The sequence below is a fragment of the Zosterops lateralis genome (genome assembly GCF_965231275.1).
Source record: "Zosterops lateralis genome assembly, chromosome: 23".
Lineage (NCBI taxonomy): Eukaryota > Metazoa > Chordata > Aves > Passeriformes > Zosteropidae > Zosterops > Zosterops lateralis.
The window spans coordinates 1,198,601-1,223,494 of record NC_139783.1 but is presented as its reverse complement, the minus strand read 5'-3'; the positions used below and the strand labels follow the sequence as shown (position 1 = coordinate 1,223,494).

Below are 24,894 nucleotides of genomic sequence, written 5' to 3'. Positions count from 1 at the left end.
ATCCTGAGATGGGACATGAAAATCCCAAAATAAATCCTGAAAATCCAGAGATTAACCCCAAAAATCCTCAATAAAAGGGGTTTGATCCCAAAATTTTGGGGGTTTGGGGTTAATTTTGGGTCCTAAAATCCCCAAAAAACCCAAAAATCCCCAAAATCCTGAGATTAAACCCCAAATTCTGGGATTTAAACCCCAAAATCCTCAATAAAAGGGGTTTGAGCCAAAAAATTGTGCAAAATTTGGGAAATTTGAGAGTTTTTTGGGGGGTTTGGGGTTAATTTGGAGTCCTAAAATCCCCAAAAACCCCAAAAAAACCCAAAAATTTGAGGTTGAAATTCAGATTTCGGGGTTCAGGTTTTGGGGGATTCAGATTTTGGGGTTTAATTTGCATATTCATGAGGCTCCAGCCAATGGCTGAGGGGCTCCAATGGGTTAATTTGCATATTCATGAGGAAACCAGCCAATGGCTGTGGGGCTGCGGTGGGCGGGGGTTTGAGAGGTTAATTTGCATATTCATGAGGTAACCAGCCAATGGCTGTGGTGGTTGGGGCGTGTCTAATTTGCATATTCATGAGGGGGCGTGGTTTAGATGGTCAGGGAAGAAAAACCCCAAATTTTCTCCCTTTTTGGGGTTTTTATTTTCCCCATTTATTTCTTAAGGAATTCAGAATTTTTTCCTTGAACTGAATAAAAAAAAAATTCAATAAAAAATATATTAAAAATTGATCCAAAAAGGCACCACCTTTTTCCTTCTTTTTTTCCATATTTTCCCATTTTTTCCTCATTTTTCCATTTTCTCCCTTTATTCCAATTTTTCCCATTTTCCCCCCAATTTTCCTCTCATTTTTCCCCCATTTTTTCCCTATTTTCTCTCCATTTTTCCCCCCATTTTCCCCCATTTTTCCCGAATTTTTTCCCCATTTCCCCCAATTTTTCCCCAATTTTTCCCCATATCCTCCAAATTTTCCCCTCATTTTTCCCCAATTTTTTCCCATTTTTTTCCCCATTTCCCCCCTAATTTTTTACCAAATTTTCACCAATTTTCCCCCCATTTTTCATCCCCATTTTCTCCCCCTTTTCTCCCCAAATTTTCCCCCATTTTCCCCCCATTTTTCCTCCATTTTCCCCCAATTTTTTCCCCATTTTTCCCCATTTTCCCCCCAATTTTCCCCCCTATTTTTATCCCAAATTTTCCCCCATTTTCTCCCCAATTTTTCCCCATTTTCCTCCCATTTTTCCCCCATTTCCCCCCAATTTTCCCCTCATTTTTTCCCCATTTTTCCCTATTTTCTCTCCATTTTTCCCCCCATTTTCCCCCAATTTTTACCCGAATTTTTCCCCATTTTTTCTCCCATTTTTCCCCATTTTCTCCCCAATTTTTCCCCCTATTTTCCCCCCAATTTTTTCCCTTTTTTTCCCTATTTCCTCTCCATTTTTCCCCATTTTCTCCCCAATTTTTCACCACATTTTCACCCTTTTTTCCCCATTTTTTCCCCAATTTTCCCCTCATTTTCCCCCAATTTTTATCCCCATTTTTCCCGAATTTTTCCCCATTTTTCCCCATTTTTCCCCAATTTTTTCCCATTATTTCTCCATTTTTTCCCCATTTTCCCCCAATTTTTTCTCCAATTTTTCCCCATTTTCCTCCCATTTTTTCCCCATTTTTGCCTCATTTTTCCCCCATTTTTCCCCAATTTTTTCCCCATTTTCCCCCATTTTCCCCCCATTTTTCCTCCAATTTCCCCCCAATTTTCCTCCCATTTTTCCCCATTTTTCCCCCAAATTTTCCCCAATTTTTCCCCATTTCCCCCCTAATTTTCCCCTCATTTTTCCCCCATTTTTCCCCATTTTTTCCCCCAATTTCCCCCCATTTTTCCTCCCATTTTTCTCCCCCATTTTCCCCATTTTTCCCCCGATTTTTCCATCATTTTTCCTCCATTTTCTCCCCAATTTTCCCCCCAATTTTTTCCCCATTTTTTCTCCATATTTTCCCACATTTTCCCCCCATTTTTTCCCCGATTTTTACCCCATTTTTTCCCATTTTTTTCCCCATTTTCCCCCCATTTTTTCCCAAATTTTTTCCCCATTTTTTCCCCATTTCTCCCATATTTTTCCCCCAATTTTCCCCTCATTTTCCCCTCATTTTTCCCCAATTTTCTCCCCATTTTCTCCCCATTTTCCCCCCATTTTTTCCCAAATTTTTTCCCCATTTTTTCCCCATTTCTCCCATATTTTTCCCCCAATTTTCCTCCCATTTTCCCCCCATTTTTCCTCCAGTTTTTCCCCAATTTTCCCCTCATTTTCCCCTCATTTTTCCCCAATTTTCTCCCCATTTTCTCCCCAATTTTTCCCCAATTTTTCCCCAATTTTTTCCCCATTTTTCCCGGGCCGGGCGGGGCCGCCCCTCCCCCCCCACCCCGTTCCCATGGAAACAGCGGCCCCTCCCCCCCTTAAAGGGACCGCCGCCCATTTAACGGGGGGGGGATTTGGGGGGAATTTGGGGGGATTTTGGGGCGAATTTTGGGGAAATTTGGGGAGATTTTGGGGAGATTTGGGAGAATTTTGGGAGATTTTGGGAGATTTTGGGGGGATTTGGGGGAATTTTGAGGAGATTTTAGGGGATTTGGGGGGATTTTGGGTTAATTTTGGGGGAATTTTGGGAGATTTTGGGGTATTTGGGGGGACTTGGGGAATTTTGGGGGATTTGAGGGGGATTTTTAGGGGAATTTTGGGAGATTTGGGGAGATTTTGGTGTTTTTTGGTGTATTTTGGGGGATTTTAGGAGGAATTTGGGGAGATTTTGGGGGATTTTCAGGAGATTTAGGGAGAATTTGGGGGGATTTGGAGGAATTTTGGGGGAATTTGGGGAAATTTGGGGGAATTTGGGGAAGTTTGGGGAGAATTTTGGGAGAATTTGGGGAAATTTGGGGGAATTTTGGGAGATTTGGGGGTGATTTAGGGAGATTTTGGGGGGATTTAGGAAGATTTTGGGGGAATTTTGGGGAGATTTGGGGATATTGGGGGATTTGGGGGGATTTTGGGGGATTTTGGGGGCATTTTGGGAGATTTTGGGGTGATTTAGGAAGATTTTAGGAGGATTTGGGGGATTTTGGGGAACCTGGGAGGGGAATTTGGGGGATTTTGGGGTTTTTGAGGCGCCTGGGAGTGAATTTTGTGTCGATTTGGGGGGATTTTGGGTCAATTTCGTGAGATTTTGTGCCAATTTCGGTTGATTTCGGACCCTCACTCCCTTCCCTCCATCCCTTTCTCCCTCCCCATGAACCCCGAGGGGATTTTGGGCAGATTTTGGTCAGATTTTTGTGGATTTTTGGTGATTTTTGTGACAATTTGGGGGTTTTTTGATCCCCAGTGACAGCTCCCTTTAGCCCCGCCCCCTGAGGGATGATTGACAGCTCCTTTAGCCAATCAGCGTCGCGCGGGGCATGCCGGGAGTTGTAGTCCCGCCGCCCATCCCGCTCCCGCCGCCCCCCCCGTCCCCTCCCCTCCCCCCCGGGGGGGCCCAAACGGTCCCGGCACCGCGGGGGGAGGGGCGGGGGGGGTCCCCCCGGTACCGGCAGCGCCCCCCGAGGGTGGGGGGAGGGGGAGGGGAGGGGAGGGGGGGGCCCAACCCCGCCGCCCCCTCCCCGCGGCCCCGGCGGCGCAAAATGGCCACGGCTCTGCACAAACCCCTCAAATGGTGAGGGAGGGGCGGGACGGACCCCACCGGGACCGGGACAGAACCGGGACAGAACCGGGACGGGGAGGGGGGAGGGGGAGGGGGGAGGGGGGTGGGCACCGCTGCCGGTACCGGGAGGGAGGGGAGGGGAGGGAGGGGAGGGATGGAGACCCCGGGACCGGCACCGGGATGGGCAGGGAGGGAGACCCGGTACCAGAGGGATGGAGGTGCCGGTACCGGCGGGGTTAGACCCGCTGGGGATGGAGGTACCGGTGTCAAAGGGATGGAGGTGCCGGTACCGGCAGGGAGGGACCCAATGGGGATGGAGGTGTCGGTACCGGTGCCGAGATGGGCAGGGAGGGATGGACCCGGTGGGGATGGAGGTGTCAGTACCGGAGGGATGGAGGTGCCGGTACCGGTACCGGGATGGGCAGGGAGGGACAGCCCCGGTACCGGTGCCGGGATGGGCAGGGAGGGGATGGAGCCCCCGGTACCGGCAGGGTTAGACCCGGTGGGGATGGAGGTGTCAGTACCAGAGGGATGGAGGTGCCGGTACCGGTACCAGGATGGGCAGGGAGGGACCTGGTGGGAATGGAGGTGCCGGTACCGGCACTGACACAGGCAGGGAGGGACAGCCCCGGTACCGGTACCGGGAGGGGATGGAGCCCCCGGTACCGGCAGGGTTAGACCCGCTGAGGGTGGGGAGCCGGTACCGGAGGGATGGAGCCCCCAGTACTGGTGGGGATGGACCCAGTGGAGATGGAGGTGTCGGTACTGGAAGGATGGAGGTGCCGGTACCGGCAGGGTTAGACCCGGTGGGGATGGAGATACCGGTGCTGGAGGGATGGAGGTGTCGGTACAGAAGGGATGGAGGTGTCGGTACCGGTACCGGGAGGAGATGGAGCCCCCGGTGCTGAAGGGATGGAGGTGTCGGTACCGGAGGGATGGACCCACTGGGGATGGAGGTGTCGGTACCGGAGGGATGGAGGTGCCGGTACTGACAGGGAGGGACCAGGTGGGGATGGGGGTGTCGGTACCGGAGGGATGGAGGTGCCGGTACTGACAGGGAGGGACCAGGTGGGGATGGAGGTGTCGGTACCGGAGGGAGGGAGGTGCTGGTGCCGGTACTGGTGGGATGGAGCCCCCGGTACCAAAGGGATGGACCCGCTGGGGATGGAGCCCCCGGTACCGGAGGGATGGAGGTGCCGGTACCGGTACCAGGTGGGGATGGAGGTCCCGGTACCAGTGGGGATGGAACCCAGTGGGGATGGAGATACCAGTGCTGGAGGGATGGAGGTGCCGGTACCGGAGGGATGGAGGTGCCGGTACCGGAGGGATGGAGGTACCGGTGCTGGGAGGGGATGAGGGTCCCGGTACCGGTGCAGGGGATGGACCAGGCAGGGATGGAGGTGCCGGTACCGGCGGTGATGGAGGTGTCGGTACCGGTACCAGGATGGGCAGGGAGGGACCAGGTACTGAAGGGATGGAGGTGCCGGTACCGGCAGGGATGGACCCGGAGGGATGGAACCCCCGGTACCGGGAGGGGATGGAGGTGTCGGTACCAGCAGAGATGGAGGTGTCGGTACTGAAGGGATGGAGGTGTCGGTACCGGTACCGGTGCCGGAAGGGGATGGAGGTGCCGGTACCAGAGGGATGGACCCGGTGGGGATGGAGGTGCCGGTACTGAAGGGATGGGGGTCCCGGTACCGGTGCAGGGGATGGACCCGGCAGGGATGGAGGTGTCGGTACAGGAGGGAGAGACCCAATGGGGATGGGGGTTCCCGGTACCGGTGCCAAAGGGATGGAGGTGCCGGTACCGGTACCAGGATGGGCAGGGAGGGACCCGGTACTGGAGGGATGGAGGTGTCGGTACCAGTGGGGATGGACCCGGTGAAGGTGGGGAGCCGGTACCGGAGGGATGGAGGTGTCGGTACCAGTGGGGATGGACCCAGTGAAGGTGGGGAGCCGGTACCGGAGGGATGGAGGTGCCGGTACCAGAGGGATGGAGGTGTCGGTACTGGGAGTGATGGAGATACCGGTACTGAAGGGATGGAGGTGTCGGTACCGGCAAGGAGGGATCCAATGGGGATGGAGCCCCCGGTACCGGCAGGGATGGAAGCCCCAATTGGGGCAGGACAGACCCCCAGTACCGGCAGGGAGGGACCAGGCGGGGATGAGGGTCCCGGTACCGGTGCAGGGGATGAGGCCGCAGAGCTGAACCCAATCCCAGTCCTTGGGCCCAAACCTGGTCCTGATCCCAGTTCTGATCCCAATCCCATCCTGGTCCTGATCCTCGTCCTGGTTCTGATCCCGTCCCGATCCTGATCCTGGTTCTGATCCTGATCCCGGTCCTGGTTCTGATCCCAATCCCATCCCAGTCCTGATCCCGATCCTGATCCCATCCAGGTCCCGGTCCTGATCCCGGTCCCGGTTCTGATCCCAACCCTGGTCTCGATCCCAGTTCTGATCCCAGTCCCAATCCCGGTCCCAGTCCTGGTTCTGGTCCCAGTTCTGATCCCATCACAGTTCTGATCCCAACCCTGGTCCCAGTCCCATCCCAATCCCAACCCCATCCCAGTCCCAATCCCAGTTCTGGTCCCGATCCCATCCCGGTCCCGGTTCTCGTCCCGGTCCTGACCCCATCCCGGTCCCAGTCTTGGTCCCATCCTGGTTCTGATCCCAGTCCTGATCCTGATCCCAATCCCAGTTCTGATCCCAGTCCCAATCCCAATCCTCATCCCGGCTTTGGTTCCGACCCCATCCCGGTCCTGATCCCAGTTCTAGTCCCGATCCCATCCTGGTCCCGGTCCTGTCCCAGTCCCAACCTCATCCCGGTCCCGGTTCTGGTCCCAGTCCCATCCAGGTTCTGATCCCGATCCCAATCCCAATCCCGATCCTGGTCCCACTTGGGTCCCTTCCCTCTGGTACCGGAACCTCCATCCCCTCCAGTCCCAGTCCTGGTTCTGATCCCGGACCCGGTCCCGATCCCAGTCCTGATCCTAATCCTGGTTCTGATCCCAATCCTGGTCCCAGTCCTGGTCCTGATCCCAATCCTGATCCCAGTCCCATCCCAATCCCAACCCCATCCCGGTCCTGATCCCAGTTCTGGTCCCGATCCCATCCTGGTCCCGGTCCTGTCCCAGTCCCATCCTGGTTCTGGTCCTGGTCCTTGCTCCAGTCCCAGATCCAGTCCTGGTTCTGATCCTGATCCCAATCCCGGTTCTGATCCCGGTCCCAGTTCTGACCCCAGTCCCGATGCCAGTGCCTATTCCAGTCCCATCCCGGTTCTGATCCCAGTTCTGGTCCCGGCCCAGTCCTGGTCCCGGTCTCGGTCCTGGTTCTGATCTCCATCCCAGTCCTGGTCTTGGTCCCAATCCCAGTTCCAATCCTGGTCCCAATCCTAGTTTGGATCCCAGTTCCAATCCTGATCCCGGTCCCGGTTCTGATCCTGATCCTGGCCCCAGTCCCAGTTCCAATCCCGGTTCCAGTCCTGGTTCCAATCCTGGTCCCGGTTCCGATTCCATTTCCAGTCCTGGTCCCAGTCCCAGTTCTAATCCTGGTTCTGATCCTGATCCCGTTCCAATCCCAGTCCCAGTCCTGGTTCTGGTCCCGGTTCTGATCCTGGTCCCAATCCTGGTCCTGGTTCCGATCCCATTTCCAGTCTCGGTTCCAATCCTGGTCCCAGTTCTTATCCCAGTCCCAGTTCCAATCCTGGTTCTGATCCCGGTTCTGACCCCAGTCCCAGTTCCAATCCCGATCCCAGTCCCGGTTCCAATCCTGGTCCCGATCCCAGTTTGGATCCCAGTTCTGACCCCAGTCCCAGTCCCAGTCCCAGTCCTGGTTCCAATCCTGGTCCCAGTTCCGATCCCATTTCCAGTCTCAGTCCCAATCCCGGTTCTGACCCCAGTTCTGACCCTGATCCCGTTCCAGTCCCAGTTCCAATCCTGGTCCCAGTTCCGATTCCCTTTCCAGTCCCAGTCCCAGTCCCAGTTCTAATCCTGGTTCTGATCCCAGTTCTGATCCCAGTCCCAGTTCCAATCTCGGTCCAAATTCCAGTTCCAATCCCAGTCCCAGCCTCTGTCCCAGTTCCAATCCCGGTTCTGATCCCAGTCCCAGTTCTGATCCCGGTTCTGACCTCGATCCCAGTTCCAATCCCAGTTCTGATCCCAGTCCCAGCCTCTGTCCCAGTTTAGATCCCGGTTCTGATCCTGGTTCTGACCCCGACCCAGGTCCAATCCTGGTTCCAGTCCCGATCCCAGTCCCGGTTCCAATCCTGGTTCCGATCCCAGTTCTGATCCCAGTTCTGACCCCAGTCCCAGTTCCAATCCCAGTTCCAGTCCTGGTTCCAATCCTGGTCCCGGTTCTGATCCCATTTCCAGTCTCAGTCCCAATCCCGGTCCCGATTCCAGTTCTGATCCCAGTTCCAATCCTGATCCTGGTCCCAGTTCTGATCCCAGTTCTGATCCCGGTTCCAATCCCAGTCCTGATCCCAGTTCTGACCCCAGTCCCAGTTCCAATCCCAGTCCCAGTTCCGATCCCATTTCCAGTCTCAGTCCCAATCCAGGTTCTGACCCCAATCCCAGTTCTGATCCCGGTTCTGATCTCGGTCCTGACCCTGATCCCGTTCCAATCCCAGTCCCAGTCTCTGTCCCAGTTCGGATCCTGGTTCTGATCCCGGTTCTGACCCTGACCCAGGTCCAATCCTGGTCCTAATCCCAGTTCTGATCCTGGTTCTGACCCCAGTCCCAGTTCTGATCCTGGTTCCAGTCACGGTTCCAATCCTGGTCCCGGTTCTGGTCCCAGTCCTGACCCATCCTGGTTCTGATCCCAGTTCTGGCCCAAGTCCCAGTTCCAATCTTGGTTCTGATCCTGGTTCTGACCCCAATCCCAGTCCCGGCTCCAATCCCGGTCCCGGTTCCGATCCCATTTCCAGTCTCGGTCCCAATCCCAGTCCCAATCCCAGTCCCAATCCCGGTTCTGATCCCAGTTCCAATCCTGATCCTGGTCCCGGTTCTGACTCCAGCCCCAGTTCCAATCTCAGTTCCAGTCTGGTTCCAATCCTGGTCCCAATCCTGGTTCTGACCCCAGTCCCAGTCCCAGTCCTGGTTCCAATCCTGGTCCCGGTTCCAATCCCATTTCCAATCCCGGTCCCGATCCCAGTTCCAATCCCAGTCTCAGTCCCAGTCCCAGTTCTGGTCCCGGTTCTGATCCCGGTTCTGATCCCGGTTCTGATCCCAGTCCCAATCCTGGTCCCAATCCTGGTCCCAATCCCAGTCTCAGTCCCAATCCCGGTTCCAATCCTGATCCTGGTCCCGGTTCCGATCCCAGTCTCAGTCCCAATCCCAGTTCCAGTCCTGGTTCTGGTCCCGGTTCTGATCCCGGTTCTGATCCCGGCCCCGCCCTCCCCACTCTGGCCCCGCCCCGGGGAGATTTTTGGGGGATTTGGGGAGATTTTGGGGGATTTTGGGGGGAATTGGGGTCCTGGGGAGGGATTTTGGGGTGTCCCGGGGTGATTTGGGGGGATTTTGGGGTGTCCTGGGCTGGTTTCTGGAATTTGGGGGTCTCCCGGGGTGATCTGGGGGATTTTGGGGTGTCCCAGGGTGATTTGGGGGGATTTTGGGGAATCCAAGGCAGATTTGGGTAATTTTGGGGTGTCCCGGGGTGATTTGGGGGATTTTGGGGTCTCCTGGGGTGATTTGGGGGATTTTGGGGTGTCCTGGGGTGATTTGGGGGATTTTGGGGTCTCCTGGGGTGATTTGGGGGATTTTGGGGTGTCCTGGGGTGATTTGGGGGATTTTGAGGGATTTTGGGGTCTCTGGGGTGATTTTGGGGGATTTTGGGGTGTCCAAGGCAGATTTGGGTAATTTTGGGGTGTCCCGGGGTGATTTGGGGGAATTTTGGGGTGTCCCGGGGTGATTTGGGGGATTTTGGGGTGTCCTGGGGTGATTTGGGGGAATTTTGGGGTGTCCCAGGGGGAATTTTGGGGTGTCCCGGGGTGATTTGGGGGGAATTCTGGGGGATTTTGGGGGGAAATTGGTGTCCCAGGGTGAATTTTGGGGTGTCCTGGGCTGGTTTCAGGGATTTTGGGGTGTCCCGGGGGGAATTTTGGGGTGTCCCGAGATGATTTTGGGGGAATTTTGGGGTGTCCAAGGCAGATTTGGAGAATTTTGGGGTGTCCTGGGATGATTTGGGGGGGATTTTGGGGGATTTTTGGGGGGAATTGGGGTCCTGGGGAGGGATTTTGGGGTCTCCCGGGGGGAATTTGGGGATTTTGGGGTGTCTTGGGATGATTTGAGGAGGATTTTGGGGTGTCCCGGGGGGATTTTGGGGTGTCCCGGGGTGATCTGGGGAGATTTTGGGGGATTTTGGGGGGAAATTTGGGTCCTGGGGAGGGATTTTGGGGTGTCCAAGGCAGATTTGGGGAATTTTGGGGTGTCCCGGGATGATTTGGGAAATTTTGGAGTTTCTTGGGGTGATTTTGGGGGATTTTGGGGTTTTGGTGTGTGGGACCCTCGAATTTGGGGGGTTTGGGGAGATTTTGGGGGATTTTGGGGAGATTTGGGGGGGATTTTGGAGGCTCTTGGGGGGATTTTGGGATCCCCAGAGGAGTTTGGGGGGATTTTGGGGGGTCCCTGGGGGATTTTTGGGGGGTCCCGGTGGGTTTTGGGGTTCAGGAGGGGATTTTTGGGGGGTCCCGGTGGGTTTTGGGGTTCAGGGGGGGATTTTGGGGGGGTCCCGGTGGGTTTTGGGATCTGGGAGGGGATTTTTGGGGGGTCCCGGTGGGTTTTGGGGGGTCAAGGGGGATTTTTGGGGGGTCCTGGTGGGTTTTGGGGTTCAGGAGGGGATTTTTGGGGGGTCCCGGTGGGTTTTGGGCTCTGGGAGGGGATTTTTGGGGGGTCCCGGTGGGTTTTGGGATCTGGGAGGGGATTTTTGGGGGGTCCCGGTGGGTTTTGGGGGGTCAAGGGGGATTTTTGGGGGGTCCTGGTGGGTTTTGGGGTTCAGGAGGGGATTTTTGGGGGGTCCCGGTGGGTTTTGGGCTCTGGGAGGGGATTTTTGGGGGGTCCCGGTGGGTTTTGGGATCTGGGAGGGGATTTTTGGGGGGTCCGGGTGGGTTTTGGGGTCCAGGGAGGGGTCTCTGGGTTTGGGGTTGGGGCGGGGGTCTCAAGGAGGGGATTTTGGGGCGGATTTTGGGTTCAGGGGGGGTCCCTGGGCCGATTTTGGGGTTCGGGGGGGGGTCTCTGGGCTCAGGGCAGGGGTCTCCAGGTCTAGGGTTGGGGTTGGGGTCCCAGGGTCGATTTTGGGGTCAGGATGGGGGTCCCTGGGTTCGGGGGGGGGGTCCCTGGTCTTGGGGCCGGTCTCAGTGGTCCCGTGGGAGAATTTGGGGACTCATCCGGGGGTCTCAGGGCAGAATTTGGGGACTCATCCGGGGGTCTCAGGGCAGAATTTGGGGTCTCACTCGGGGGTCCTTGGGCAGATCTGGGGACTCACCCGGGGGTCCCGTGGTGAATTTGGGGACTCACCCGGGGGTCTCCGCAGCCTGGGCGAGGAGTTTTACCACGAGGCCCTGGAGCCCCTGGTTTGGGGTGGGGGTCCCTGGGCTCAGTACCGGGCTGGGCGGGGGTCCCCAGTCCTGGGGCGGATTTGGGGACTCATCCGGGGGTCCCTGGTCCCGGAGCTGGTCTCGGTGGTCCTGGGGCAGAATTTGGGGGCTCACCTGGGGGTCTCGGGGTGTATTTTGGGGACTCACCCGGGGGTCTCCACAGCCTGGGCGAGGAGTTTTACTGCGAGGCCCTGGAGCCCCTGGTTTGGGGCTGGTCTCAGTGGTCCTGGGGCAGAATTTGGGGTCTCACCCGGGGGTCTCTGGGGTGGATTTGGGGTCTTACCCGGGGGTCTCCACAGCCTGGGTGAGGAGTTTTACCGCGAGGCGCTGGAGCCCCTGGTTTGGGGTGGATTTGGGGTCTCATCCGGGAGTCCCGGGGTGGATTTGGGGACTCATCCGGGGGTCCCCGGTCCCGGGGCTGGTCTCGGTGGTCCTGGGGCAGAATTTGGGGACTGACCCAGGGGTCTCGCAGCCTGGGCGAGGAGTTTTACTGCGAGGCCCTGGAGCCCCTGGTTTGGGGCTGGTCTCGGTGGTCCTGGGGCGGATTTTGGGGACTCACCCGGGGGTCCCGTGGTGGAATTTGGGGTCTCACCCGGGGGTCTCCACAGCCTGGGCGAGGAGTTTTACCGCGAGGCGCTGGAGCCCCTGGTTTGGGGTGGATTTGGGGTCTCATCCGGGAGTCCCGGGGTGGATTTGGGGACTCATCCGGGGGTCCCTGGTCCCGGGATGGATTTGGGGATTTGGGAGCTCACCTGGGGGTCCCGTGGTGAATTTGGGGACTCACCCGGGGGTCTCCGCAGCCTGGGCGAGGAGTTTTACCACGAGGCCCTGGAGCCCCTGGTTTGGGGTGGGGGTCCCTGGTCCTGGGGCGGATTTGGGGTCTCATCCGGGGGTCCCTGGTCCTGGAGCTGGTCTCGGTGGTCCTGGGGCAGAATTTGGGGCCTGACCCGGGGGTCCCGTGGTGAATTTGGGGACTCACCCGGGGGTCTCCACAGCCTGGGCGAGGAGTTTTACCGCGAGGCGCTGGAGCCCCTGGTTTGGGGTGGATTTGGGGTCTCATCCGGGAGTCCCGGGGTGGATTTGGGGACTCATCCGGGGGTCCCTGGTCCCGGGATGGATTTGGGGATTTGGGAGCTCACCTGGGGGTCCCGTGGTGAATTTGGGGACTCACCCGGGGGTCTCCGCAGCCTGGGCGAGGAGTTTTACCATGAGGCCCTGGAGCCCCTGGTTTGGGGTGGGGGTCCCTGGGCTCAGTACCAGGCTGGGCGGGGGTCCCCAGTCCTGGGGCGGATTTGGGGTCTCATCCGGGGGTCCCTGGTCCCGGAGCTGGTCTCGGTGGTCCTGGGGCAGAATTTGGGGCCTGACCCGGGGGTCCCGTGGTGAATTTGGGGACTCACCCGGGGGTCTCGCAGCCTGGGCGAGGAGTTTTACCGCGAGGCCCTGGAGCCCCTGGTTTGGGGTGGATTTGGAGGCTCATCCGGGGGTCCTGGGGCGGATTTGGGGACTCATCCGGGGGTCCCTGGTCCCGGGATGGATTTGGGGATTTGGGGACTCAGCCGGGGGTCCCGTGGTGAATTTGGGGGCTCACCCGGGGGTCCCGTGGTGAATTTGGGGCCTGACCCGGGGGTCTCGCAGCCTGGGCGAGGAGTTTTACCGCGAGGCGCTGGAGCCCCTGGTTTGGGGTGGATTTGGAGGCTCATCCGGGGGTCCTGGGGCGGATTTGGGGAGTCATCCAGGGGTCCCTGGTCCCGGGATGGATTTGGGGATTTGGGGGCTCACCCGGGGGTCCCGTGGTGAATTTGGGGCCTGACCCGGGGGTCTCGCAGCCTGGGCGAGGAGTTTTACCGCGAGGCGCTGGAGCACTGCCGCAGTTACAACGCCCGGCTCTGCGCCGAGCGCAGCCTCCGCCTGCCCTTCCTGGACGCGCAGACCGGCGTGGCCCAGAGCAACTCCTACATCTGGATGGAGAGAGCCCACCGCCGGCCCGGTGAGACCCCCGGGGTGGGGAGAGACCCCCGGGGATGGGGAGAGACCCCCGGGATTGGGGAGGGACCCCCGGGGTGGGGAGAGGGCCCACCGCCGGCCCGGTGAGACCCCCGGGGTGGGGAGAGACCCCTGGGGTGGGGAGAGACCCCCGGGATTGGGGAGAGGGCCCCCGGGGTGGGGAGAGGGCCCACCGCCGGCCCGGTGAGACCCCTGGGGTGGGGAGAGACCCCCGGGATTGGGGAGGGACCCCCGGGATTGGGGAGGGACCCCCGGGGTGGGGAGAGAGCCCACCGCCGGCCCGGTGAGACCCCCGGGGTGGGGAGAGACCCCCAGGGTGGAGAGAGACCCCCAGGGCGGGGAGGGACCCCCGGGATTGGGGAGAGGGCCCACTGCCGGCCCGGTGAGACCCCCGGGGTGGGGAGAGACCCCTGGGGTGGGGAGAGACCCCCGGGATTGGGGAGAGGGCCCACCGGCGGCCCGGTGAGACCCCCAGGGCGGGCAGGGACCCCCGGGACGGGCAGGGACCCCCGGGGTGGGGGAAGGACCCCCGGGATAAGGGAGAGACCCCCGGGATAAGGGAGGGACCCCTGGGACGGGCAGGGACCCCCGGGATGGGGAGGGACCCCCGGGATGGGGGAGAGACCCCCAGGATTGGGGAGAGACCCCTGGGATGGGGGAGAGACCCCTGGGATGGCCACGGGACCCCTGGGATGGCCACGGGACCCCCGGGATTGGGGAGGGCCCCGCGGGATGGGGAGAGACCCCCGGGATTGGGGAGAGACCCCCGGGATGGCCACGGGACCCCTGGGGTGGGGAGGGACCCCCGGGATGGCCACGGGATTGGGGAGAGACCCCCAGGATTGGGGAGGGACCCCCCAGAGCCCCTCAGGACCCCCAAATCCTCCCCAGGACCCTCAGAGCCCCCCAGGACCCCCAAATCACCCCCAGGACCCCCCAGATCTCCCCCAAGACCCCCAGGACCCCCCAAAATCCTCCCCAGGACCCCCAGAGCCCCCCAAGACCCCCAAAATCCTCTCCAGGACCCCCAAATCTCCCCCAGGACCCCCCAGATCTCCCCCAAGACCCCCAGGACCCCCCAAAATCCTCCCCAGGACCCCCAGAGCCCCCCAGGACCCCCAAAATCCTCTCCAGGACCCCCAAATCTCCCCCAGGACCCCCCAAATCTCCCCCAGGACTCCCAAGGTCACTCTGGGGTCAAGGTCAGTTTGGGGTCACTCTGGGGTCAGTTTGAGGTCAGGGTCACTCTGGGGTCACTCTGGGGTCACTCTGGGGTCAGTTGGAGGTCAGGGTCACTCTGGGGTCACTCTGGGGTCACTCTGGGGTCACTATGGGGTCACTCTGTGGGTGCTGTGGTCACTCTGGGGGTGCAGTGGTCTCTCTCTGGGGGGCAGTGGTCACTCTGTGGGGGCAGTGGTCACTCAGTGGTCACTCAGCGGTCACTCTGGTCACCCCCAGGCCTGTCCCCGGGTCAGATCTACTCGTACCCTGGGGGGTCACTTTGGGTCAGGGCTGGTCTGGGGGTGCAGTGGTCACTCTGTGGTCACTCTGGGGGGCAGTGGTCACTCAGTGGTCACTCAGTGGTCACTCAGTGGTCACTCTGGTCATCCCCAGGCCTGTCCCCGGGTCAGATCTACTCGTACCCCGTGGGGTCACTTTGGGTCAGGGTCACTCTGGGGGAGCCGTGGTCACTCTGGGTGGGTCGGGGTCACTCTGTGGTCACTCTGTGGGGGCAGTGGTCACTCAGTGGTCACTCAGTGGTCACTCAGCGGTCACTCTGGTCACCCCCAGGCCTGTCCCCGGGTCAGATCTACTCGTACCCCGCCCGCTGTTGGCGCAAGAAGCGGCGCCTGAACATCCTGGAGGCCCCGAGGCTGCGGCCGTGTGAGTGACCAGCGGCCGGAGCGGCCTGGGGGGTCACGGGGGGGGTCATGGGGGGGTCAGGGGGGTCAGGGGGGGTCACGGGGGGGTCAGGGGGGTCAGGGGGGGTCAGGGGGGGTCACGGGGGTGGACAGAGGGTGGACAAAGGGTGGACAGAGAGTGGACAGAGGGGTGGACAGAGGGTGGACAGAGAGTGGACAGAGGGTGGACAGAGGGTGGACAGAGGGGTGGATGGACCCCTCACTGACCCCTCACTGACCATCACTGACCCTGGGTGACCCCACTGACCATCACTGACCCCTCACTGACCCCTGGGTGACCCCACTGACCATCACTGACCATCACTGACCATCACTGACCCCTGGGTGACCCCTGGGTGACCCCAGTGACCCCTGGGTGACCCCCAGACCTGGAGGTGCCGCAGTGGAAGGAGGGGTCAGTGCCCGAGGGGCCGGTGCTCGAGGCCCTGCTCTGGACACTGACCCCTGGGTGACCCCTGGGTGACCCCTGGGTGACCCCCAGACCTGGAGGTGCCGCAGCGGAAGGAGGGGTCAGTGCCCGAGGGGCCGGTGCTCGAGGCCCTGCTCTGTGCAGAGACTCCGGACAGGAAAGGGCCGGGAGTGGACGCCAAGGACGAGGAGGGGCCGCTGGACGGGACGGTCAGTGCCGGACGGACGGACAGACGGACGGACGGACGGATGGATGGGGCTGTCCGTGTGTCCGTCTGTGTGTCCGTCTGTCTGTCCATGTGTCCATCTGTCTGTGTGTCCATCTGTGTGTCCGTGGGTCTGTCTGTCCAGGCGCCCATGGGTCCCTCCATGTGTCCGTGTGTCTGTCCGTGTGTCCATCTGTCCATGGGTGTGTCTGTCCATGTTTCCGTGTGTCCATCTGTGTGTCCGTGTGTCTGTGTGTCCATGTGTCCGTGTGTCCCTGTGTCCACGGGTCTGTCCATGTGTCCATCTGTGTGTCCATCTGTGTGTCCGTCTGTCTGTCTGTCCGTGTGTCTGTCCCTGTGTCCGTGTGTCCATCCGTGTGTCCATCTGTGTGTCTGTGTGTCTGTCCCTGTGTCCGTGTGTCCACCCGTGTGTCCATCTGTGTGTCTGTGTGTCTGTCCCTGTGTCCGTGTGTCCACCCGTGTGTCCATCTGTGTGTCCGTGTGTCCGTCCATGTGTCCGTGTGTCCATCCATGTGTCCGTGTGTCCGTCTGTGTGTCCATCTGTCCATGTGTCTGTCTGTCCGTGTGCCCGTGGGTCTGTCCGTCCATGTGTCTGTCTGTGTGTGTGTCCATGTGTCTGTGTGTCCATCTGTGTGTTCGTGTGTCTGTCCATGTGTCTGTCTGTCCGTGTGTCCGTCCGTGTGTCTGTGTGTCCATGTGTCCATCCGTGTGTCTGTGGGTCTGTCCGTGTGTCCATCTGTGTGTCCGTCTGTCCGTCTGTGTGTCCGTGTGTCCACGGGTCTGTCTGTCTGTGTGTCCATGTGTCCATCTGTGTGTCCATCTGCGTGTCCGTCTGTCTGTCTGTCCATGTGTCTGTGTGTCCATCTGTGTGTCCGTGTGTCTGTCGGCCCATGTGTCCATCTCTCTGTCCGTGTGTCCATGGGTCTGTCAGTCTGTCTGTCCGTGTGTCCATCGGTCCATGTGTCTGTCTGTCAATATGTCCATGGGTCTGTCTGTCCCCGTGTCCATCTGTGTGTCCATGGGTCTATCTGTCCGTCTGTCCGTGTCTCCATATGTCCGTATGTCTGCATGTCCGTGTGTCTGTCCATGTGTCCATCTGTCTGCGTGTCCACATGTCTGTGTGTCCATCCGTGTGTCCATGTGTCTGTCTGTCCGTGTGTCCGTGTGTCCATCTGTGTGTCGGTGTGTCTGTCTGTCCGTGTGTCCGTGTGTCCATCCGTGTGTCGGTGTGTCTGTCTGTCCGTGTGTCCGTGTGTCCATCCATCTGTCCGTGTGTCTGTCTTCCCATGCGTCCGTCCGTCTCTGTGTCCGTGCGTCCGTCTGTCCGTGTGTCCATCTGCATGTCTGTGTGTCTGTCCACGTGTCCGTGTGTCCGTGTGTCTGTCCGTGTGTCTCTCCATGTGTTTGTGTCCGTGTCCGTGTGTCCATGTGTGTGTCCATCTGTCTGTCCATCCATCAGTCTGCCTGTGTGTCTGTGTGCCCATCCCGCTGTCCACCCCTCTGTCCACCCCTCCGTCCATCTGTGTGTCCGTGCATCCGTCTGGCCATCTGTCTGTCTGTCCGTCTGAGTGTCTGTCCATTGTCCATCCTTCTGTCCATCCCTTTGTCCATCCACTGTCCATCCATTCATTGTCCATCCATTGTCCATCCATTGTCCATCTGTCCATCCATTGTCCATCCATTGTCCATCTGTCCCTCCATTGTCCATCCATTGTCCATCCATTGTCCATCTGTCCATCCACTGTCCATCCATTGTCCATCCATCTGTCCATCCATTGTCCATTCATTGTCCATCTGTCCATCCATTGTCCATCCATTGTCCATCTGTCCATCCATTGTCCATCCATTGTCCATCCATTGTCCATCTGTCCATCCATTGTCCATCTGTCCATCCACTGTCCATCCATTGTCCATCCATTGTCCATCCATTGTCCATCCATTGTCCATCTGTCCATCCATTGTCCATCCATTGTCCATCCATTGTCCATCCATTGTCCATCCATTGTCCATCTGTCCATCCACTGTCCATCCATTGTCCATCCACTGTCCATCCATTGTCCATCCATTGTCCATCCATCCATTGTCCACCCATTGTCCATCCATTGTCCATCCATTGTCCATCCATTGTCCATCCACTGTCCATCCATTGTCCATCCATTGTCCATCCATTGTCCATCCATTGTCCATCCATTGTCCATCTGTCCATCCATTGTCCATCCATTGTCCATCCATTGTCCATCCATTGTCCATCCATTGTCCATCTGTCCATCCATTGTCCATCCATTGTCCATCCATTGTCCATCTGTCCATCCATTGTCCATCTGTCCATCCATTGTCCATCCATTGTCCATCCATTGTCCATCCATTGTCCATCCATTGTCCATCTGTCCATCCATTGTCCATCCATTGTCCATCTGTCCATCCATTGTCCATCCATTGTCCATCCATTGTCCATCTGTCCATCCATTGTCCATCTGTCCATCCATTGTCCATCTGTCCATCCATTGTCCATCCATCCATTGTCCATCCATTGTCCATCCATTGTCCATCCATTGTCCATCTGTCCATCCATTGTCCATCCATTGTCCATCTGTCCATCCACTGTCCATCCATTGTCCATCTGTCCATCCATTGTCCATCCATTGTCCATCTGTCCATCCATTGTCCATCCATTGTCCATCCATTGTCCATCTGTCCATCCATTGTCCATCCATTGTCCATCCATTGTCCATCCATTGTCCATCCATTGTCCATCTGTCCATCCATTGTCCATCTGTCCATCCATTGTCCATCCATTGTCCATCTGTCCATCCATTGTCCATCTACTGTCCATTCATTGTCCATCTGTCCATCCATTGTCCATCCATTGTCCATCTGTCCATCCATTGTCCATCCATTGTCCATCCATTGTCCATCTGTCCATCCACTGTCCATCCATTGTCCATCTGTCCATCCATTGTCCATCTGTCCATCTGTCCATCTGTCCACCCCCTGTCCAAATCTCCCTTTTGGCCGAAATCTCGTTTTTTCCCCCCAGAAGGCGCCGCCCCCCGACTTCCCCCACGACCCCGACGGGGACGAGCTGGACGATGACCCCCCCCGGCGCAAGAACAAGGCCAAGGGCAAGGTGAGGGCTGGACAGATGGACACGGGGATGGACAGATGGACACACGGACACGGGGGTGGACAGGGGGATGGACAGGGGGATGGACAGATGGACAGAGGGACAGATGGGGGCTGGACGATGACCCCCCCCCGGCGCAAGAACAAGGCCAAGGGCAAGGTCAGACACTGGACAGATGGACACGGGGGTGGACAGAGGGACAGAGGGATGGACAGATGGACAGAGAGTGGGACAGACAGACAGATGGCGGCAGGGACAGATGTACAGCCAGGGGGTGGGAGGACAGATGGACAGCCGGACAGATGGACAGTTGGGGGGTGGGACAGACGGACAGATGGACATCTGGCCAGCTGGCCATGTGTCCATCTGATTGCCATCTGTCTGTGTGTCTGTCCATGTGTCCCGGTGTCCGTGTGTCTGTGCGCCCATCTGTGTGTCCGTGTGTCCGGTGTCCATCTGTCTGGTGTCCGTGTGTCCATCTGCCCGTCTGTCCATGTGTCCATGTGTCCGTGTGTCCATTTGTCCATCTGTCCATCTGTCCATGTGTCCATGTGTCCGTGTGTCCATCTGTCCATCTGTCCATCTGTCCCTCTCACTCTCCATCCCTCCACCCCTCTGTCCATCCCCATGTCCATCTGTCCATGTGTCCATCTGTCCATCTGCCCATCTGTCCATGTGTCCGTGTGTCCATCTGTCCATGTGTCCATCCGTGTGTTGGTGTGTCTGTCTGTCCATCCGTGTGTCCGTGTGTCCATCTGCCCATCTGTCCATCTGTCTATCTGTCCATGCGTCCATCTGTCCATGTGTCCATCCGTGTGTCGGTGTGTCTGTCTGTCCATCTGTGTGTCCATCTGTCCGTCTGTCCGTGTATCTGGTGTCCATCTGTCCATGTGTCCATCTGTCCATCTGTCCATGTGTCCGTGTGTCCATCTGTCCGTGTGTCCGGTGTCCATGTGTCCGTGTGTCCATCTGTGTGTCGGGTGTCCATGTGTCCGTGTGTCCATCTGTCCGTGTGTCCGTGTGTCCGGTGTCCATCTGTCCGTGTGTCCGTGTGTCCGTGTGTCCGTGTGTCCATCTGTCCGTGTGTCCATGTGTCCATCTGTCCGTGTGTCCGTGTGTCCCTCTGTCCATGTGTCCGTGTGTCCGTGTGTCCGTGTGTCCATGTGTCCGTGTGTCCGTGTGTCCGTGTGTCCATGTGTCCGTGTGTCCGTGTGTCCATGTGTCCGTGTGTCCGTGTGTCCGTGTGTCCGTGTGTCCATGTGTCCGTGTGTCCGTGTGTCCGTGTGTCCATGTGTCCGTGTGTCCGTGTGTCCATGTGTCCGTGTGTCCATGTGTCTGTGTGTCCGTGTGTCTGTGTGTCCGTGTGTCCGTGTGTCTGTGTGTCCGTGTGTCCATGTGTCCGTGTGTCCATCCAGGCGTACGGTCTGGTGATGAAGCGCCGTGTGGACGCCGTGCTGGAGGAGCGGGACAAGCCCTACGTGTGTGACAGTGAGTGGGGGGGCTGCATTTTGGGGGGATTAGGGGGGATTTTTGGGGGATTTGGGGGGATTTGGGGGGATTTTTGGGGGATTTGAGGGGATTTGGGGGGATTTTTGGGGGATTTGAGGGGATTTGGGGGGATTTTTGGGGGGATTTTTGGGGGATTTTGGGGGATTTTTGGGGGGATTTGGGAGGATTTTGGGGAATTTTGGGGGGGGTTGGGGGGATTTGGGAGGAGATTTGGGGATTTTGGGGATTTGGGGGGATTTGGGGGGATTTTTGTGGATTTTGAGGGGATTTTTGGGGGGATTTTTGGGAGAGGTTGGGGGGATTTGGGGGGCTTTGGGGGGATTTTGGGGAGATTTGGGGGGGTTTGGGGGATTTTTGGGGGGATTTGGGGGGATTTGGGGGAATTTTGGGGGGTTTGGGGGGATTTGGGAGGAGATTTGGGGATTTTGGGGATTTGGGGGGATTTTTTGGGGGTTTGGGGGATTTGGGGGGGATTTGGAGGGGATTTGGGGAGATTTTTGTGGATTTTGAGGGGATTTGGGGGGGATTTTTGGGAGAGTTTGGGGGGATTGAGGGGGATTTTGGGGTGATTTGGGGGGGTTTGGGGGATTTTGGGGGGGATTTGGGGGATTTTTTGGGGGGATTTGGGGGGATTTGGATGATTTTTGGGGATTTTGGGGAGGATTGGGGGGATTTGGGGGATTTTGGGGGGTTTGGGGGGAGATTTTGGGGAGTTTGGGGGGTTTGGATTCTCCCCAAACCCCCCCAAAATCCCCCCAAAAGTGACCCTGAGTGACCCCTGAGTGACCTCTGAGTAACCCCTGACCTCTGAGTGACCCCTGAGTTTGCTCAGACTTTTAGTGACCACTGACATACCAAGTGACCCCTGACTGACCCTTGACTGACCCCTGAGTGACCCTTGAGTGACCCCTGACCCCTCTCTGACCCCCCAGTCTGTGGTAAGAGATACAAGAACCGCCCTGGTCTCAGTTATCATTGCACCCACACCCCTGAGTGACCCCTGAGTGACCCCACTGACCCCTGAGTGACCCCACTGACCCCTGAGTGACCTGAGTGACCCCTGAGTGACCCCTCACTGACCCCACTGACCCCTGTGTTCCCTCTGACCCCTGAGTGACCCCACTGACCCCTGAGTGACCTGAGTGACCCCTGAGTGACCCCTCACTGACCCCACTGACCCCTGTGTTCCCTCTGACCCCTGAGTGACCCCACTGACCCCTGAGTGACCCCTGACTGACCCCTGACCCTGAGTGACCCCTGACCCTGAGTGATTGCTCAGACTTTGAGTGACCACTCACATACCAAGTGACCCCTGAGTGACCCCACTGACCCCTGAGTGACCCCACTGACCCTGAGTGACCCTTGACCTTTGCCCTTCGACCCCAGTCTGCGGTAAGAGGTACAAGAACCGCCCCGGTCTCAGTTATCACTACACCCCACCCCTGAGTGACCCCTGAGTGACCCCTGAGTGACCCCTGACTGACCCCTGAGTGACCCCTGAGTGACCCCACTGACCCCCCTGACCCCTGAGTGACCCCTGAGTGACCCCTGACTGACCCCTCACTGACCCCACTGACCCCTGTGTTCCCTCTGACCCCTGAGTGACCCCACTGACCCCTGAGTGTCCCCACTGACCCCTGAGTGACCCCTGACCTTTGCCCTTTGACCCCAGTCTGCGGTAAGAGGTACAAGAACCGCCCGGGTCTCAGTTATCACTACACCCACACCCACCTGGCCGAGGAGGAGGGGGAGGAGCCGGGGGGGGGCACGGGGCCCCCCCGCAGGAACCACCACAAGCGTGAGACCCCTTTGAGGGGGGGTGGGACCCCCTTTGGGGGGGTTTGGGGGGGATTTGTCCCGATTTTGGGGGTCTCTGTCCTGATTTTGGGGGGGGTTCGGGGGGTCTCTGTCCCCTTTTGGGAGGGTTTGGGGGGGTCTCTGTCCTTTTTGGGGGGTTTGGGGGGGTCTCTGTCCCCTTTTTGGGGGGGATTGGGGGGCTGAGACCCCTTTTGGGGGGTTTGGGGAGGTTTGGGGGGCATTTGTCCCATTTGGGGGGTTTGGGGGGGCTGGGACCCCCTTTGGGGGGGTTTGGATTCCCTTTGGGGAGGTTTGGGGGGTCTCTGTCCTGATTTTGGGGGGTTCGGGGGGGTTTGGGGGGGATTTGTCCTGATTTGGGGGGTCTCTGTCCTGATTTTGGGGGGACTCTGTCCTTTTTTGGGGGGGTTTGGGGGGGATTTATCCCGATTTGGGGGAGTTTGGGGGGGCTTGGGAGGGTCTCTGTCCTTTTTTTGGGGGGGCTTTGGGGGGTTTTGGGGAGATTTGTCCTGATTTGGGGGGGGGGGTTTGGGGGGGGGCTGGGACCCCAATTTGGGGGGGTGGGACCCAAATTTGGGGGGGGTTGGGACCCCTTTTGGGGGGTTTGGGGGGTCTCTGTCCTTTTTTGGGGGGTTGGGGGGGCCTGGGACCCCAATTTGGGGGAGATTGGAGGGCTGGGATTCCCTTTGGGGGGGGATTTGTCCTGATTTTGGGGGGGTTTGGGGGGGCTGGGACCCTCATTTGGGAGAGTTTGGGGGGGTCTCTGTCCTTTTTGGGGGGTTTGGGGGGGCTGGGACCCCTTTTGGGGGTTTGGGGAAGTTTGGGGGGGATTTGTCCCAATTTTTGGGGGGTTTGGGGGAGTTTGGGGGGGCTGGGATCACCTTTGGGGGGTTTGGGGGGATTTGTCCTGATTTGGGGGAGTTTGGGGGGTCTCTGCCCCATTTTTGGGGGTCCTGGGGGGTTCCCTGAAGGCCTGGGGACCCCCACCCCAATTTTTGGGGATTTTTTGGGGGGGGGATTTTGGGGGGTTTTCACCCCCTTTTTGTGCCTTTCTCCCCCTCAGAGTTTTACAAAGAGTTAAACTGGGTCCCCGAAAACCAGCGCAGGAACACAGGTACCAAAAATACCCAAAATTACCCAAAATCAGCCCAAAATTAACCCAAAATCAGCCCCAAAATCAGCCCAAAATCAGCCCCCAAATTAACCCAAAATCAGCCCCAAATCAGCCCCAAATCAGCCCAAAATTACCCAAAATCAGCCCCAAAATACCCAAAATTACCCAAAATCAGCCCAAAATCAGCCCAAAATCAGCCCCAAAATCACCCAAAATTACCCCAAATCTGCCCAAAATCAGCCCCAAAATCAACCCAAAATCAGCCCAAATCAGCCCAAAATCAGCCCAAAATCAGCCCAAAATCAGCCTCAAAATCAGCCCCAAATCAGCCCCAAATCAGCCCCAAATCAACCCCAAAATACCCCCAAAATCAGCCCCAAAATTACCCCAAAATCAGCCCCAAAATCAGCCCAAATGAGCCCAAAAATTGGCCCCAAAATCAGCCCAAAATCAGCCCCAAAATTACCCCAAAATCAGCCCAAAATCAGCCCCAAAATCAGCCCAAAATTAACCCAAAATCAGCCCCAAAATTAACCCAAAATCACCTCAAAATCAGCCCAAAAATCACCCAAAATCAGCCCAAAATCAGCTCAAAATGAGCCCAAAATCAGCCCCAAAATCAGCCCAAAATTAACCCAAAATCACCCCAAAATCTCCCCCAAAAAAACCTCTCCAATACCTGAAAACATCTCAAATTATTGGGATTTTTTTTTGGATTTTTTGGGGGGGTTTTGGGGATCATTTTTAACCCCTTCACCCCCCTGAGCCCCCTGACCCCCCTGACCCCCCTGACCCCCCTGACCCCCCCTGACACCCCTGACCCCCCTGACCCCCCTGACCCCCCTGACCCCCTTGACCCCCTTGACCCCCCTGACCCCCCTGACCCCCTTGACCCCCCTGACCCCCCCTGACCCCTCTGACCCCCCTGGCCCCTCTGACCCCCTGACCCCCTGACCCCCCTGACCCCTCTGACCCCCTCTGACCCCCCTGACCCCCCTGACCCCCCTGACCCCCCTGACCCCCCTGACCCCTCTGACCCCCCTGACCCCCCTGACCCCCCTGACCCCTCTGACCCCCCTGACTCCCCTGACCCCTCTGACCCCCCCTGACCCCTCTGACCCCCCTGACCCCTCTGACCCCCCTGACCCCTCTGAGCCCTGACCCCTCTGACCCCCCCTGACCCCCCTGACCCCCCCTGACCCCCCTGACCCCCCCTGACCCCCCTGACCCCCCTGACCCCCCTGACCCCCCTGACCCTTCTGACCCCCCCTGACCCCTCTGACCCCCTGACCCCCCTGACCCCCCTGACCCCCCCTGACCCCCCTGACCCCTCTGACCCCTCTGACCCCCCTGACCCCCCCTGACCCCCCTGACCCCCCTGACCCCCCTGACCCCCCCTGACCCCCCTGACCCCCGTGACCCCCCTGACCCCCCTGACCCCTCTGACCCCCCTGACCCCCCTGACCCCTCTGACCCCTCTGACCCCTGACCCCCC

The 24,894-nt window shown here is 58.6% G+C and overlaps 1 protein-coding gene across 1 annotated transcript in view; it reads left to right on the top strand.

The window, feature by feature from the left end:
* Positions 1–3,665: 3,665 nt before the first annotated feature.
* Positions 3,666–24,894, top strand: part of LOC310918318 (zinc finger protein neuro-d4-like) — a gene marked incomplete at both ends in the record, with an annotated part of 26,538 nt that continues 5,309 nt past the window's right edge. The window contains 8 exons of the mRNA XM_083877172.1: positions 3,666–3,697; positions 13,103–13,263; positions 15,072–15,164; positions 15,684–15,820; positions 18,875–18,964; positions 20,377–20,449; positions 22,143–22,268; positions 23,349–23,399. Coding sequence (XP_083733298.1) covers positions 3,666–3,697; positions 13,103–13,263; positions 15,072–15,164; positions 15,684–15,820; positions 18,875–18,964; positions 20,377–20,449; positions 22,143–22,268; positions 23,349–23,399 — 763 coding nt within the window. The remainder of the gene's footprint in view (positions 3,698–13,102; positions 13,264–15,071; positions 15,165–15,683; positions 15,821–18,874; positions 18,965–20,376; positions 20,450–22,142; positions 22,269–23,348; positions 23,400–24,894) is intronic.